This window comes from Anarrhichthys ocellatus, unplaced genomic scaffold, assembly GCF_004355925.1.
Source record: "Anarrhichthys ocellatus isolate YVR2014 unplaced genomic scaffold, GSC_Weel_1.0 scaffold18, whole genome shotgun sequence".
NCBI classification, from domain to species: Eukaryota; Metazoa; Chordata; class Actinopteri; order Perciformes; family Anarhichadidae; genus Anarrhichthys; species Anarrhichthys ocellatus.
In genome coordinates, this window is record NW_022280048.1 from 699338 (window position 1) to 715906 (window position 16569).

Here is a 16569-nt window from a genome sequence, read left to right on the forward strand (position 1 = left end):
CACCAGTGCTGATAGTCCGGGTGCTGGATGTGATTTTTCCCAGCCTCACCTGCTGCGTCCCGTCTGTCGGGAAGTTTGTGATCCACTGACAGGTGGAGGCTGCCACAGTGAGCTGGGAGAGTTTGGGTTGGAGTATTGCTGGGATGATGGTGTTGAACGCTGAGCTGAAGTCCACAAACAGAACCCTTGCATATGTCCCTGGGGAGTCGAAGTATTGCAGCGTGTAGTGCAGTCCCATGTTGACTACATCATCCACCGACCTGTTTGCCTGGTAGGCAAACTGCAGGGGGTCCAGCAGGGGCCTTGTGATGTTCTTCAGGTGGGTCAACACCAGTCTCTCAAAGGATTTCATGACCACAGACGTCAGGGCGACGGGCCTGTAGTCATTTAATCCTGTGACGGAGGATTTCTTGGGGACCGGGATGATCGTGGAGCGTTTGAAGCAGGAGGGGACTTCACACAGCTCCAGTGATCGGTTGAAGATCTGCGTGAAGATGGGGGCCAGCTGGTCAGCACAGATTTTCAGGTAAGAGGGGGACACACCGTAAAGAAAGATCCAGCCACTCATTCTCTGCCAGCTGCAGGATGGAGGTCATAGGTTACTCTGAGAGTTCCCCTGCATCTTGTGATGTTATTTTCTTCCCTGGCTCCCTGGCTCTGCTGTGGCTGTTTGTTTCAGACCCAGTACTGTGTTGACGCTCGTTTATCTCTCCTGAGTAATACTGAAAGTGAAAGAATAATATGTTGTTTTCTCTAAAAGCTTCAACTCAGACCAACTGCTTTTATCATCGCTCTTTTCCCGAAGTTGTCACACTTTGTAATGGCTGGAGTCACAGTTTCGATTTCCGGTAAAAGTGGGGAGGCGGCTTCCTGGAACAGCGGCTTATAGATAATTTATTTTGGACTGAGCTCAATGGAGACTGTTTGTGAGTTAATGGGAATCAGGCAGTTGATTGCTTTTAACTTATCTTGAAACAGTTTTCTACAGGTGGGGGCTGAAAACTATATGTTATGGAGAAATGCAATCAATAAATGTTTAATGTTCACAAAAAAATGTAATGAATGAATGTAATGAATGAACGTAATGATATCCTGTGGAGTTTTCCTGTAAACTAAGTTTCCTGTTTACATTCAGTGTCACGCACCAAAATGCACTTTGTGTATTCTTCAGGCCCTCCTGACAAAACCTTCACAAAGCAGAACTTTTTTTGTTTTAATGGGGAGCCCTGCACTCTGTTACAATCTTGTTTACTTGCTAGTGATTGCTCTTCTTCCCTGCTGGTGCCATGCTTTGTTTCTTTGCTCGTTTGCCACCAGTAAATCAACGGAAAAGTGTGAAACCACTTGTGGGTGACACATGCACGTGTGCCCTTGTGCATGAGAACAAACAAAAAGGAGATCAACTCACAAACACATTTGCTCAAGCGTGCTACTTGTCAAAGCTCCACAGGGTACCTTAATGCATTTAAAATGCAATGATGTTAAGTCAATAATTATTGTATATGTCTACACCAGAATTATATTCATGGAAAACTGGAAATCCCTATGAAACAGCATTCATAACATCATGTGATAATTCACATTTTACAGAAATCCCTAACTGAATAACTTAATAGAAAATGAAGTATCTTTTTGATAATTTCTTACTGGTGTTTGGTCTTAACAACACAAAGTAGATATTGGGACGTGGACTAACCTCCGTATTCCTCTCTATTACAATATTACATGAGACTGGTGAAATGTTTTCACCCAGCTTTAAGGCTCTGCTCCTATTCGCCCAGTGGCGCACCACGTGGTCGGGTAGTCACGCGCTTTCAAACAACCCGTCAGGAAGGAGAAAAACAAAACAAACCCGAGACGGAGGCGTGTGGACTCCATTGAAAAGAGGATCCTATTATTTCCAACAGGGGAACATACACGAGGTCCGAAACGAAGCGATATGTATGCACGGGCGCCCTAAAAGTAAGTAGCACCGTTATTTATCCGTTTCGGGGGAACTTTGCTGAGCAGAGGATTTGCGTGTCCTCCGCTGCAGAGGATTAGCTGTGAAGCTAACGGTAAGGTTGTTGTTGTGTATCGGGCTTCAACTGGGACGAGGAAGGGGGCGCAGACGGAGGCCATACTGGCTGAGCTGACGTGAAAGGGAAACAGGATTCGTCGGTTCCACTTAAAAAAAACCACACAGTTTGGTGAAAGTAATACGCTAAACGTGTTTCTTATTGTGCATTGCAGTTCATCTAGCTCCTGCAGGACTTGTTACGGTGGAGAAATGTAGCTAACGCTTCGTGGTGATCTGAGAGACGTGTCCGTCACTGTCAAATGTCAGTTCGAGCTATATATGCCCAAATATTATTTTCCGTTGGTTTTGATGATTATGTCCTGTTATTAACTGGTCGGTGGGGTTACATGTCGTAGTCGGGGTGCGGGTGGTTAAAACCTGCACTTATTTAAGAACAATTCAAGTGTCCAAATCATGCTGTGCTTTTACAACATACTTACCGCTATTTGCTATGTGAAGAAGAACATAATCGAACCGTATTTAACTGTGTTTATGGTCATAGAAGACTTGGTGCGCCAGTGAAATGTTCGACGCTGACTTTTTAAGGCAGCTCGTGCTCTCTGGAGGAACACGCCCCCCCAACACGAGACCCATACGGTGCTGCTGGTAAAAAAAGGCTCGACACTGCTAGAAATTTCCATGTGCTGCAAGTTCAATAATAGACCCGAATCAGACTTATGTTTACACCGAGGAGATATATTGAGTTACGATTTCTTTCTCATAAGAGATTATTATGGATTTCCACCTCAACAACACGGTGTATATAGTTTTATCAACCGATTTCTGCAGATGAACGTTTGATTTCGTTTCTCCTCTTAAGTATAAATACTAACAAATGCCACGGATTGATGTATAATCTTGTGTTGTGTTCAGGTTTTGTGGTAGATTTGACATTAAATATCTTTTAAATATATCTTATCTAGGCCACGGACATGTAGGCCTCCAACGTGTTTATCTTCTGCCTCAACCTAGATTGAAACGGGTTGTTTAGTACGCAGCAGTTGCTGGGAGTGACAGTCGTGGCGGCCATTGAGGCACGTCTGGAGGCGGAACGTTATTTCCGCTCGCCCAATAGGGTTGAAGGATTAGGTGGGTGTTGGCTCTACCGGTTAGGTTGAGGTTTGTTTTGCTTTGCTGAAGATCTGTGATGAGTGCAGAGACTGGTGACATCTATGGAACCGTTGGTGTTGATGAAAGGTATTTTGTCATCCATACCCGCCTGTTAGATGGTGATAATGATGATGTTGAGATGTAGACGTTTGTGCACTCTGACTCTTCAAAACAAGTGAATCCATCACAAAGATATGTAGAGATGTCATTTTTTTTTAAATATTGAGTTAAATTTTCTTATATTTTTAATTTTTATTTAAGACTTTTTCATACCTTTTTTGTCAAGTGTTTTTCTACTGGAATTGTGGTTGTTAATACACTGTTTTAAAAGTGTGCTTTTACCATCAGTGTCTTTACTAGATCAGTTACTTTTGTAACAGTGCTGGTTAAATAAAAGCATTTGCAGGCTATATCATAACCATCGCATGTATCAGATTCAGGGTATTTTGAGAAGTCCCTTTTTAGTGTTTAATTTTTCTTTCGTTATTAACTTATTATCCTAATTAGGTTGCGACCATGTGCTTGTGTATATATAGCAGAGGATCCATGTTCATGTTGAATCTTATTGAAATAACATGACCAAGAATATGATCTGTGTGCGAATAATTCTCATGAAAAGTTAAATGCCCACATGTTTTTACACACAAGGCTCTCCTGCTTTATTGATGCTTGAGATACTTGAGATCAAGATAGACTTCCTCATAGACTTTGTCATTTAGATTCGACTGATGTGGTTGCTTGATGAGCATCACCAGAATAGCTTTTCTTGTACTTACAACTTCAGTATTCTTGTGTCATGTAACTTGTTGCAACGCAACATATTCAATGTGAATGCTGGCATATTTAGCTCATTTCTGACAATGTGGATGCGATGCGATGTTAGACTTCTCCAAGTCAGAAACACAATAACAAATAAACCAGATAAACCAGCGTTTACATCGACTGCTTAGTGTCTGCAGCATTCTTGCTCAAAACTTGACTAATTAAAAAAATAGTTGTCACTTTTAAACAAAAACATGGTGAAATAGGATACAAGTTAGAAGATACCGAAGTTACCCTCTACGTGTACTTAACTCTGTATCATCCCCAAATGAATCGGATTGATTGACGTTGTTCACCTCAGACATTTTGCCCTGTCGTAGCAGGAAAAGCTCGGGTGGAGCTAAAAACATAACCATGGCTCGGATTCAGAAATGATTGCAATGCAGCTCCGCAATTAACAATGGTATTAGTTACACCTGTGTTTGACACGTCAAAGTGTCTGCTGTGAGAAAGTTCTGTTCAACTTTAGTTTACCACGCTTTTTCCTCTGGTCATGCGTGTTCCCATTGCAATGGCTCTGTGACACCCCAAAGGGGGGCGTCCCCCAATTTGGGACCCACTAGCTTACAGTAATCCTCCTGCAGGAGTGTAGTTGTGTTACAGAGCTGCTGTGGATTAGACCTAGACATCTGAAGTAAAGAATACCTATCAGTTGTGACATATACTTGATGATTGTTTCTCAAACTGAACCCATGCTCATTCTCATTGGTCTGAGCTGTAGAATGTAGTAAAATTGAGATAATCGATGAGCAATGGGAAGTAAGACAACACTATTAATTAACCCATCAAATTTTGTTTAGCATGTGTCTTTTTAAATGCTCAACAGAATTTAACCTGAATAGCCACATAGCGGCAATTCATTTGCTGTTAATAGTGCAGAACTCTGGTGCAAGGGCTGTTCAGTGAACTGTAGAAAGCATTTGCACTCGTCGGGCATCTTGTTGACGGAGTGGGCTGGTCTCTCTAACCATGACTTCTACCCATAAACCCATCTTGTGATACATATTTCAGATGAATATCTTATCTGTCGAGTAGAACTGAGTGAAATGACTGGAATCAGTATCATGATAAAAATACAAACTATTTTCTGTTGTTATATATGAGCTGTTTTTCTCTGTTGTTTAAGGCTAAATTTCCAACTTAAACATTTGTCTTTGTGAAATGATGAAAGATGAATGTGATGCTGTGATCATGTATCACACAGTATGATTCCACTGAAAGTCAATACACAAGTGATGCATAGTCATTAGTATTGATTGGCCCGCCCTACTGTCACCTACCTTCTTATACCACCGTCCAATCACAAATGTCCATAACTGAGACGTTAAAAGTCCCAAACTTTAAGCACAATTGGCTGATCCATAATCTGTGTGTGTGTTGCCGCATTGTACACGCACATTTAGGAGTGTTGGATTAATGGCCTTTTATGATGCTCAGAGCTTCTCTTATTTAGCAAATATAATATTTTATATATAATATTTTTAGTTATATTTTAGTTATTGTGGATTTTTTTTACTTTTGTACTTAGTTAATATGTTTTACTGTTTTATTACTTATTTATAATACTTGTTTTGATCTTGTTTTTTACTGTCTCTTGTTTGCACTATACTATATGCTGCTGTAATCCTGTAAATTTCCCCGCTACGGGACTAATATAGGATTATCTTATTTTATCTTATCTTAAATAGTCGGGCATCTCCTGCTTTTTATCCGTTAAGGAATCAGGGACCAACTGGTATCAGTATGTAACTCATTCCAGATATGACACTGCTGATTGACCTACTTGGATCACGTCCAATGTTGTGAGGCGAAGAATGTGAGCTGTTTGCATGATAGTGAGTCACCACTATCCTCCTCTTTTTGTCCAGACCTGAACCAACAGAGAGGGGAGGAAACACCGGGTAGCTGGTTGTTATTTTTACTTGAACAAATTAATTCTAAAACGTATAATTATCACTTTTGTATTAAGCTTTCTTTCTGCCACTTGATTAATACATAAATCCACTTATTTGGCAAAATACTGCAACCCCAACCAATGCTATAAAGAAGACAGAGCTGTTGTCCGGGTCCATTTTGAGCTCATCGTAAACAGCAGCAAGTGTGAACATCGACACAGGAAACTGTGCGTTTGTAGAGAGACTGCACCGTGACACCACATGTCAAAGTTCGTTGTCAAGGCATGCTATACAGAACAAAAGCACATTTTCTAAATTATGTGAGAAGACATTTGATATATCCAACATGTGAGCTGCAGCAGTTGAGAAGGAAGCAGCAGCCACAGTGCATCGTAACATAATCAAAAGTCAATGAAATTACCGAGAGTGAGGGTAGTGTTGTGTTACCTTGACTGGATGGTTGAAAGCCGGCCCTTGTTTCAGACTCAACTAAAATTGTCTCGCCCTATGCACCTCTGAGATGTAAGCATGATGCTGCAAAAATGCTGTCCTGTTGAGCATTGTCTGTCTTCTTCAGTTTATATGTCTTATATGCGATAGAAAGGGAAAAAAGAAAGTCTTGTAAAGTAGGCCGGTAGAAAATCTGAAATTTTAAACCCTGACCTAAGCCGACACTTGAGACTGTTGTGACCATAAACCAAGTATACCAAGTATAAAAGCTAAAAGAAAGTATCTCATGCTGGCAGGTTTCATCTCAGAACTAAGGCTGACCAAAGCCTGAGAGAGGCATTCAGCGCGAGTCTTTTGGGGCTTGTCAGGCTCTGTCGTAAATATCCGGCTCTACATCACAGACTGTGTCAGCTACTAAGCAGTGGGTTGGATTAAATTTAATTCTGCTACTGGAAAATATTCAGTGCAGCTTTGCCTGGAGAGGTGAGGAGCGTTGTTTTCTGCATGTTTGTACACACAAAGGCTTTCTGTTTCCTTCTGTGATAGCAGAGAGCCCGGATCAATGCTACTAGAGGTACTGTTGTGTTCAGGCCATATGCGTCCTCATTCTGCTTCTGCGACAAGTGACACCAGACACAGGTGCCCTGGAAGGAAGCACATATTGAGATATGATAATGATCACGATTCGTATTCAAGAGCCTGAGCTTCCAAATATACTGTTGGTCCTTAAAAGGGTGTACGTGGATATTTGTGCGTATAGACTTGTGTGCTTGCATGTTGTTTTGCAAATGTGTTGCTTTTACAGTCCTTGTTGTACTCATAGGGTTGTACGGACGTGTTTTCTTGTCACTTCCTGTCTCTATGCAAAGTACTGTGAACACACATGGCGACAGAGCTCTGGGGTGAGAAGTTCATTTTAGTCGGTCAGCACCCTGTGGGAGGAAGTGATGTCGTCCCCCTGGCCCCAGAGGAGTGGGATTGGTGTACGATTGTGTGTCAGCTGTTCACTGCAGGGGGTCATGTCTCCATGCAGATTTTTAAGTTATTTGCTTTGCAAAAGCAGCAAAGGGCCCAAAGATGACTCAGTAGGTGTTGCAGGAAAGCGAGAGCAAGCAGAGAATGAAGGGGAGGGTGGAATTTGATTATTGAAAATTAAGTTACGGTTAAGCTCGATGAACACAAAGCAAATCAGATGCTCTCTGAACGAATGTGGGGAGGCTGTTGGGTGCTTTCCGAACAAATAATGAGGGCGGGGATTGGACTGCACACCAAGTTTCTTGTTCTTCTAAGAAGCTTATTCTCTCAAAGACTTCCAGCTGCTACTGGGTCGGCAGAGAGCTGCTGTGCACTTTGCTAATGGACTTGCTGGTTCAGTTTGTTGATTGAACGAAGAGCACGATGAGTGAAGAGCATCCTGCAAGTCTTTGAAATGCAGACAAATATTTACAGATTCTTTCAATATTCGGATGTAGCAAGAACCCTTAATAACAACACTCAGTTTTCTTAATTTATATCAGAGTTGAAACCATTAGTCGATTAATCAATTAGTCCATCAACAGAACAATAACTAGCATCTATTTTGATGATCATAAAAGTGATTATCTAATTATACCATCATAACTGTGAATATTTGATGCTTTTTTGTATCATTTTTAAACTGAAAATCTTTGGGTTTTGGACTGTTGGCTGGGAAAACAAGACATTTAATGACCTCACCTTGGGCTCTGCCAAACATTTTTACATTTTATAGACTAAATGATTAATGAATTAATTGATAGAGCAGTCATCAGATTACTCAGTAACTGATGTAACACTTAACTGAACAGTCCACTTACATCTATGCATCTACGCACACAACAGCTGACTACTTTGATAAAGTCCTTTCACAGCGACTGACTGTCTGCCACATGGCAAAGAGGATTTCTGCAGCCTGCCTGGTCTGGCTTTCCCATAGTGATTAATTGACTTATTAACTGGAGTGCACTGCCAGATCCTTTACTGCACTTTCTGTTTGTTAGAAGTTTTCAACCCAAATTAAACACAAAAAAATGTTTCTTCTATCTTTGACTTCATTATCATGGTAGTTAAAAGTGATTTTACAGACCTATGAAATGTCTGCTGCTCTGGGACAAATTGGCAGCAAGGCTAAGCTGCAGCGCTGTATCGTTTACAACGATAGCTCAGTTTTTGAAGTGATTCTATTGGTCAGTTTTTGGGCTCTTGACATTTTTTGGATCTGATTCTCGAAAGTTGTGGTCGGGTTATGCTCTTACGCTATAAATCGACGAGTGGTTGTTGTTACCGTGACGTCACCCGTTTGTTTGTGGGCTGCAGTTTTGAGACCCAGAGTTTGGCATTTTGGCCACCACCATCTTGTTTTTCTGGGCCGTTGTTTACTATAATTGGAACCATAATTTACTAAATGATATCATGCTGTATTGAAGAAGACTTCAAATTAGCAATTGAGACCATAAACTCATGTTCACAATGTTTACTGAGGGAATAGTTTAATTGAGAAGGAGAGTCATTTTCTCACAGACTTCTATACAACCAGAGGAGTCGCCCCCTCATGGCCATTTGAAATAATGCACGTTCAAGGCACTTCCGCATTGCCTTCTCTTTTCAGACCTGGAGGTTGCCGACTGGTTAATGCTCGATCAGAACTAGTTTTATGACGTGTTGTCCGACCATGTTGGAAGGCTAAATTGTTAAGAATGGCCGCATTCAAAGTATAAGTATAAAGCTGGTCGCCATGGAAAGGGGGGGCAGTGCTGTTTAAATATGAGGATAATGGTGCACATTTTCAGATGGTCTCTCCTGGAAGGCATTTATAGTGTTGCTCTCAGGTGTTCCCATAAAAAGGAAAAGATAAAGTCTTCAGATAAAAATCTACAGAGCTAAGTTCAAACTCTGGCTCCAGCTAACCAATCACATTGTGACGTGGGTGTGAATGTCTGATTGTTGGTTTTGGAAAGTTACAGAAATGTTTGGACACAGCTCTCCCTAATTCGGTGTTGAAAAGGTGCGAGGGGACGGGGTTCCCGAAACTATTTGACCAGCCGACAAGCAGTTCTGATGGAGTCTACTGGCAGCTTTAACCTGCTCTGACTGTTAGCTGTGTAGCATTTGTTACCGTGATAATCTACACTGTTTAAAAGATAGCCAGCCCCTTAGTCAAGCCCAAAGATAGCTGGCTATCCACTAATGTTGCTTCATCAAACAGGCCCCCGAACGTCAGAATCAATTTAGGTCATACGTCTGTGAAAGCAGAAGTGGACAAGAGGAATAGAGGAGGAAAGATTACGATAGACTAGCGTGGCCTAGTGCCTTGTTGACTTTAGGTCCAGCTCTAGAGATTTAGGCTTAGCCCCGCCTCCCATCCAGCAGTTATCAGTAAACAGAGGGAATCCGGGAGGCAACATTTCATTTTCAGAAGCACTGGGACAGTGTTTCCCATGATGTGAAGAAGCTTTTTGTGTGACAAACAAAAGCCTGGCTATTGTTATTGTTCAGTAGGGCGTTTACTTGTTGGTAAGGGTTTTAAAAACCTTAGGTAGTTACAGTTTCATTCACACTGTACTAAAGTGACCTGTTGCAACCTAGCTACCGAAATCCCCTCCCGATTTCAGTGAAGAGGAGGGCGGTGAGGAATTTGCTTTTTGGACCGTCATTGTCAGACTTTAACACACTGACATATTACTCGTTGACACCCTTATTTATGCGGCTGCACGGTAAGATAACGCAAGCACCAGAGAGGCCGGGGTGCTACATGGCTGGCAGTGAATGAAAGGATGTTGATGATAAATAGTGGTAATGGCAAATGTTTGATGAAAAGGTTTATGACTCTCAACTTACAACAACAAAATGCTGTTGTCAGCCTTTCTAACAATTGAAAATGGGTTATTATATCCTCCACAATCATATCACCTTCAGAGAAGGCAGACTAAGATGTGTATTTCCATATCTACAAACCACAAAGGAAACAAACTGGTTCTCTGTTTTGCTGCTGCCATTTACTTTCATTTCTGGTATCATTAGCTCGCACAGTACATTTCAGAAGAGGCAAAACAGCTCTCCATCTAAATAACATTGTAAATGAGGGCGGGATAAATAATCGGTTTGGATATATTGATTCTAAGTCAGTATGTATCTTGCCTTTTGGTGGGAAATGAACAAACAAACTCGGCAGCTGTCGTTAAAATGGTGGCTTATTTCTTGGTTTAGGCTCTATTAATTCCTCTAATTCTGATCTGTGCACTCTGTTTTTTCCACAGACCTGAAGATCCAACAGATCCAACCAGACCAGGTTGAGCCCAAATATTGACACCCTCTCTTTCTCCCCCCCCCCCCCCCCCCCCCCCCCCCCCCCCCCCCCCAGCCTTGCAGGCTGCATCCACACCAGATCATCTCCTTTTAGCAGTAATTAATTGCTGCTAATCGGACAACCTCAGATCTCTTCCAAGAGTATCCCCAAGCTGGAGCTCTAAACTGAGCTCTGCAATGCCTCAGGTAAGCGGGCCGACTGAGGGTGGTCACACAGGTAGACTGGTTTCATCCTGCACAAAACAAAGTGAAGTGTAAGAAGGAAGAACTTGGGATATCATATTTTAATGTTGGTGACGATGAGGTCTACTACTGTTTGTTCACTTCAGTCTTTATTTATTTTGTGTTGCAGCCCAGCGTCACTATGGATCCTCCGTTTGCTGACGCCTTTCAGAACTACTCCTTCGCTGACCAGGCCCTCACCAGCACTGAGCTGCTAGCCACCAGCTCTGACCCAGATTTCATGTACGAACTGGTGAGTGGTTGCGCACACACACACACACACACTCACAAACACACACACACGCAATCAGAAAACAGAGAATTATTAAACTAATATTAAAGCATAGGCATAGTTAATAGCTCTGGTATAATATAGTAAAACTCTAGTGGTATAATAGCACAATTGTTACTGTCGCCCACACCTGTATATAGGAAGATACATTTACATACCATAACTTCAGAATCAGAGATGGTTTATTCAAAGTACGTTTGCACATACAAGAAATTTGGCTCAGTGATTTGTGCGTGACAATAAACACAGTGCAATACTATAAGACATAATTTAAGAATAAAAAAATTGCAAATTTACACTAAATAATGATAAACAAACTAAGAGTATGTTAAAATAAGTCTGTTAGTAAAGTGTCATGTGGATATTTAAGGGAAGAGTTGAGCAGGGATGTGTTTGTATGTTTGTATTTCATTGTTCTGCGGATTTAAATGTCCGGGTCAGTGAGGGTCCCGGGCTTTGTTGATGAGCCCATCTGCAGAAACTGAGGTAATGGTTCCTGATGGCGCGCAGCCTCCTGCCGGAGGGAAGGGACTCAAAACAGTTTGTGTCTAGGGTGAGAGGGATTGGCTACAACTTGTATTGCCTGCCCCCAGGATCCTGGAGGTGTGACATTCAAGGAGGGATGGCAGATTGCAGCCAATCACCTTCTTAGCAGAGCGAATGATACGTCTAACTGGGATCTCTGTAGTTTGGAGTTTAGTTTCACTTCTACGTTCCTGTTCGTCAGATATCATTCTTATTTTTAATGTTAACTGCTGGTGCTACTTTACATTAAAAGCACTGCAAATTAGCATTAGCCTTTAATTCATTGTGAAACAAACATAGAAAAGCGTCATCAAGGTAAACAGTTATTTTCTACCTTGCCATATAGTGTAGTGGAAAAACCCTCGCACCGTATCAGCGCGGCTTGAGTGGTCACAGTCGCTCACAGCACGAGTATCCCCACCCGTATCAAAAAACAATATTAGGTTACACAGCACACAAGCTACCAACAAACAGCAGAGAGGATTTTAATTCCCAGGACAGTAAAGTGGCACAGGGATGTTGTGTTTTTGTTAATTCCTTTGTATATGTAAGTAGAGTTTCAGACATGTTAACAGAAGAAAGCCAGACTCCCGATTCCACTCGTATCAATATTTACAATCATTTGTTTGACAAAACTATGTCACAGACTCCCTCCCCTTTTACAGTGTTTTTTAGTCATAATCATAGTAGAAGTCAAAATTGTGTAAATTCAGATTCCACTAGAAAAACTGTACATAAATGCGTGCATGCAGTCAGCTCTGCTGCCAGAGTAGCATTGAAAACAGAGAGGCGGGCGCCTAATTGTTTAGCAGCAGTGTGACATTCGACAGGCTCACAGGTGGCTAATGTGAGACAGCTCACCTGTCGCCACTCACGTTGTCAGCCACAGGTGTCTGCCTCAATTTACTGTCCACTGTAGACTAAACAATAGTGATTAGCTGCTACGCTCTCAATTTCTTGCACCATAGTAACACATTAATGTGGTCAATGAGTGTAGGATGGTCCGTCATCTTTTTCAACCCTCCAGTTAGTTTTCTCTGTGGACAGATATCGTTTCTGCAAACTCTTTTAGATTATGTAAAATATGTTGTTATGGTCTTTTTTTTTCTCTTTTCTCTCTCTCTCTCTCTCTCTCGCTCTTGCTCTCTCTCTCTCCTGTAAAGACATTAAAGGATCTGATATTGACAACACAGACCTCTAATGTGTTTTGCCTCATCCTGTTGAATCCAAACGCTTCTGACAGAAAAACAAATTAGAATTCTCGTCACGCTTCCATAGACATTCACCTTTAACATCAATTGAGAAACTGTTTATTGATACATATACCAGGTGAGAATGACGATGACAAATTAATATACTTCATCACATTTGTGCATAAGTATTATAAAAATATAATCTGATAAGCTCTGATGGGATACTGCCACAACATTTCTTTTTATACGTCCATGCGGCATCAACAGCTGTGGTCGCGTACGTTATGTTTTCAGGTTGTCCGTCCATTGGTCTGTCTGGTCCAATGTATGAACGCGATATCACAAGAACATCTGGAGGGAATTTCTTCAAATTTGGCATACATGTTCTGTATCAATTTATCCATCGAATTAATATAATAGACAATTGCAGTCCTGTCATTCCTTTTGTTGGCAAGTCCATTTCCACATAAATGTCATTTTCTCCAACACTTTTCTTCACTTCTAGCCACAATATTTGGCATGATGGCATTTGGCTTCCTCTTTTGCTGTCAGCTATTGCAAAATTGGTGGGAAAAAAACTCCCCTTTACTCTTTTAACTGTTTTTTTATTAGTATATACCGTAATATCCGTTTCTGGCCCCTAAGTCCACACAATAGTTTCAGGTTGCAGTAATCAGTTCTTGGCTTGTGATCTTAAATGTCTTTGTGTTCAAGTTAACAAAATCCTTTGAATGCAATAGAACTGTAACAACAAAAAGTAAACTAAACAGAATTAGAAATAGACCGTCTTCTACCCCTAACCACCTGCTTGACTCTCCTCCATGTTTTCCTCCTCTCTGTAGGACAGAGACATAACCCACCGGCAGAGCCCCTGTCGGGACAGCATCATGGGGGTCGGAGACGGAGGCAAGGACTTGGAGAGCTGTGGGGATCAGCTCATGAGTCTGGACGAGTGCGAGACTGTCTGCAACGGCTCAGTGTTCGAACAGTGGGACTCCTACTGGGAAGATGTCACCAGGTACTGGATCATTTATTCATGTGCTGTGGCTTATTTTAGATTGAGTTTAAAAACAACAGCAAGTAAATCATACATAAAAACATACTGATGAATCTAATGGAACTTAAATGGCATGCTAATAACTTTCTGAAGTTAAAGGTGGCTTACAGTGCCAGTAATTGTGCTCAACATTACCTACCGATTGTGCAATAACTAGTGTGGTATTGAATAGTAACGGTACAGGAGGTCGCATTCAGTGTCCACTAGATGCGTTTTTAATTGGCCGCACATTCTTGTCTCTGAGAAAGAATCAGCTGCTCACATGAGCCGCTTAAAATTGACTGGAGCAGGAACGGAGGAAAGTGCTGTATCTTTTTGGCTAATGAGTGAGTCATTCTTTTACAACCTCAGCTGTCCAGATTAGGTCCACGCTGCTGTTTGGTAGCTCCACTGTCTGACGGAGCGTGTTTCTGGGTCAGTAGACGTCATGTGAGCTCTGTGAGCTCTGAGGCACTGTGGTTTTATTTGTATGTTGTGGTATTGGTAGGAACAAGTTTGACTACCTCCAGGTTCCACACTACACACACAACCATATACTAAAGGCAAAGTGAAAATTGCAGGTGAAATAACAAGTGCAGACAGATTTGTCGCTCCAGGCGGTATGGATTTAGGCACAAATACATCATTCAGGCGTCTCAACTTCAAAATCTGCACTTATCCCAAACACGGAGCCATTGCAGTTCTTAATAGTGCAAAAGATATGTTTGTATCTAGGGCTGCAACAAACTGTTTTATTATTAATTAACCTCTCAAAACTTTATCCATGAATCGATCACTTAAAAAAAAAAAACGCAAAAAAACAGTTTTCCAGAGTCTAGGGTGGTCCAAATATATTCTCTTAACAATGATGATGAACCTTTTTTCGTGATGTATTTAAATGAAACACAGCCAATAGTTACATATTAAAGGTTATATACAATGAAAGCTTTGACTGTTGATACTACTGCATGTCTCTGTGCTTGGCAGATACACACGGCTGGCCAGCTGTGACATCTGGGGCACCAGAGAGGTAGATTTCCTTGGATTAGATGACTTCTCTAGTCCCTACCAGGACGAGGACGTGATTGGTAGAACCCCGACGCTGGCTCAGCTCAACAGCGAGGATTCGCAGCCTGTATGCGAGGTGCTCTACCCACCTGCTGACCTGACGCTGCCTGCCCCTCAGCCATGTCACAGTAGGAGAGCCTTGGTCCCTGGCCAGGGATCGGTCCCCTACTCTGCACGGCCCTCCCTAAGCGCCACATCCTCTCTCCGTCCTTCCCGCAGCTTTCTCCCAGACGTTCCTGAAAGCTCCAAAAAAGCCACCAGACCTGTCCCCTCCAGCACTGAGACTATGGCCAAGAACCAGAACCTCCTTAGTCTCACGCAGGACCACGGCCAAGCTGAAACCAGGCCCCAAGGGCGAGGAACCAAGATGGCAGCCCCAACTTCTCACGGCACTGACTTTGTGCGGAAGGCTAAAGTCCGTGTAGGTGCTGTGTATAAATTTCAGCCCAACACGCCCTCCCAGACAGATTTTGAGAAGTCAGGTACACCTCTACCTGTTTCCCAGCCACAAGACGAGAAGGCCGGCACTTCAGCGAGCGCCACCTTGGTGGTAATTCCTGTTGCTGCAGCCAGTGGCTCTGCCAGCCTGACGAGCTTTGAGAGGAGGGCAGAGGAGGCAGGGAGGAGGGAGATGCCTGTAGGCTGGTCTGCCTCCGTGCCTCAACATGTTGAGGCGAGCCAGGCCCTGGAGGGCAGCATCTCTGGGCTGGTCAGCACCAGCGATAGTGTGGCAGGGGCTAGTGGCGGTGGCAGCGGTCCGGATGTCGAGGTCGAGAACAGCAAGGAGGAGGAGCACAACTACTCTCTGTTCTTGACCCGCAGCAAGCTGGCCGGCACAGCCCCCTCCCAGCTGGAGGAGGAGGAGGAGGAAGAAGACGAGGAAGATGCGGAGGAGGAGGAAGAAGACGATGAAGATGCGGAGGAGGAGGAAGGCGATGGGCTTGAGATGGATGACGAAGACCACGATGAGGGTTTCGGCAGCGAGCATGAGCTGTCTGAGAATGAGGAGGATGAGGAGGATGAAGACTACGAAGCCGACAAGGACGAAGACATGAGTGATGCCTTTTCAGAGCCAGGTAGCCGCCCGTCATCTTCACGCTTCTGGTTGTGTGTCACCAATCAATGGCTTGTCATTATTTGAGACATTTGTTGTTTATTTCTTAAATTATTACCTTTCTGTCTTTGTTTCCCCTTAATTTTCATGCTCTGTCTTTTTCTGCTCTGATTTCCTCCCCATTCGCCGGTCTTGTTGTCTCCAGGCTGTGACATGGAGCTAATGGAGGACATAAAAGGCCTGACGGCAGGAGTCTCCAGCCGGAAGAGAGGCAAGCGTCGCTACTTCTGGGAGTACAGCGAGCAGCTCACCCCCTCCAAACAGGAACGTATGCTTAAGCCGTCTGAGTGGGACAGACACACGCTGCCTAGCAACCTGTACCAGAAGAACGGGCCTCTCCATGGTATACATATATACACACACACACACACACACACATACAGTGTGTGTGTATATATACACACATACAGTGTGTGTGTATATATACACACACACACACACACACACACATACACACATA

General features: G+C 42.8%; 1 protein-coding gene across 2 annotated transcripts in view; it reads left to right on the forward strand.

Annotated features, from left to right (window-relative positions):
• Positions 1–1805: 1805 nt before the first annotated feature.
• Positions 1806–16569, forward strand: part of crebrf (creb3 regulatory factor) — a 21427-nt gene continuing 6663 nt past the window's right edge. Inside the window, exons 1-6 of one of the 2 annotated variants that reach the window (XM_031856954.1) lie at positions 1806–3256; positions 10715–10845; positions 11012–11134; positions 13734–13909; positions 14915–16071; positions 16255–16452. In XM_031856954.1, the coding sequence (XP_031712814.1) occupies positions 10837–10845; positions 11012–11134; positions 13734–13909; positions 14915–16071; positions 16255–16452 (1663 nt within the window). In that variant the 5' untranslated portion in view covers positions 1806–3256; positions 10715–10836. The remainder of the gene's footprint in view (positions 3257–10714; positions 10846–11011; positions 11135–13733; positions 13910–14914; positions 16072–16254; positions 16453–16569) is intronic. The other variant, XM_031856953.1, reaches the window with a different exon arrangement.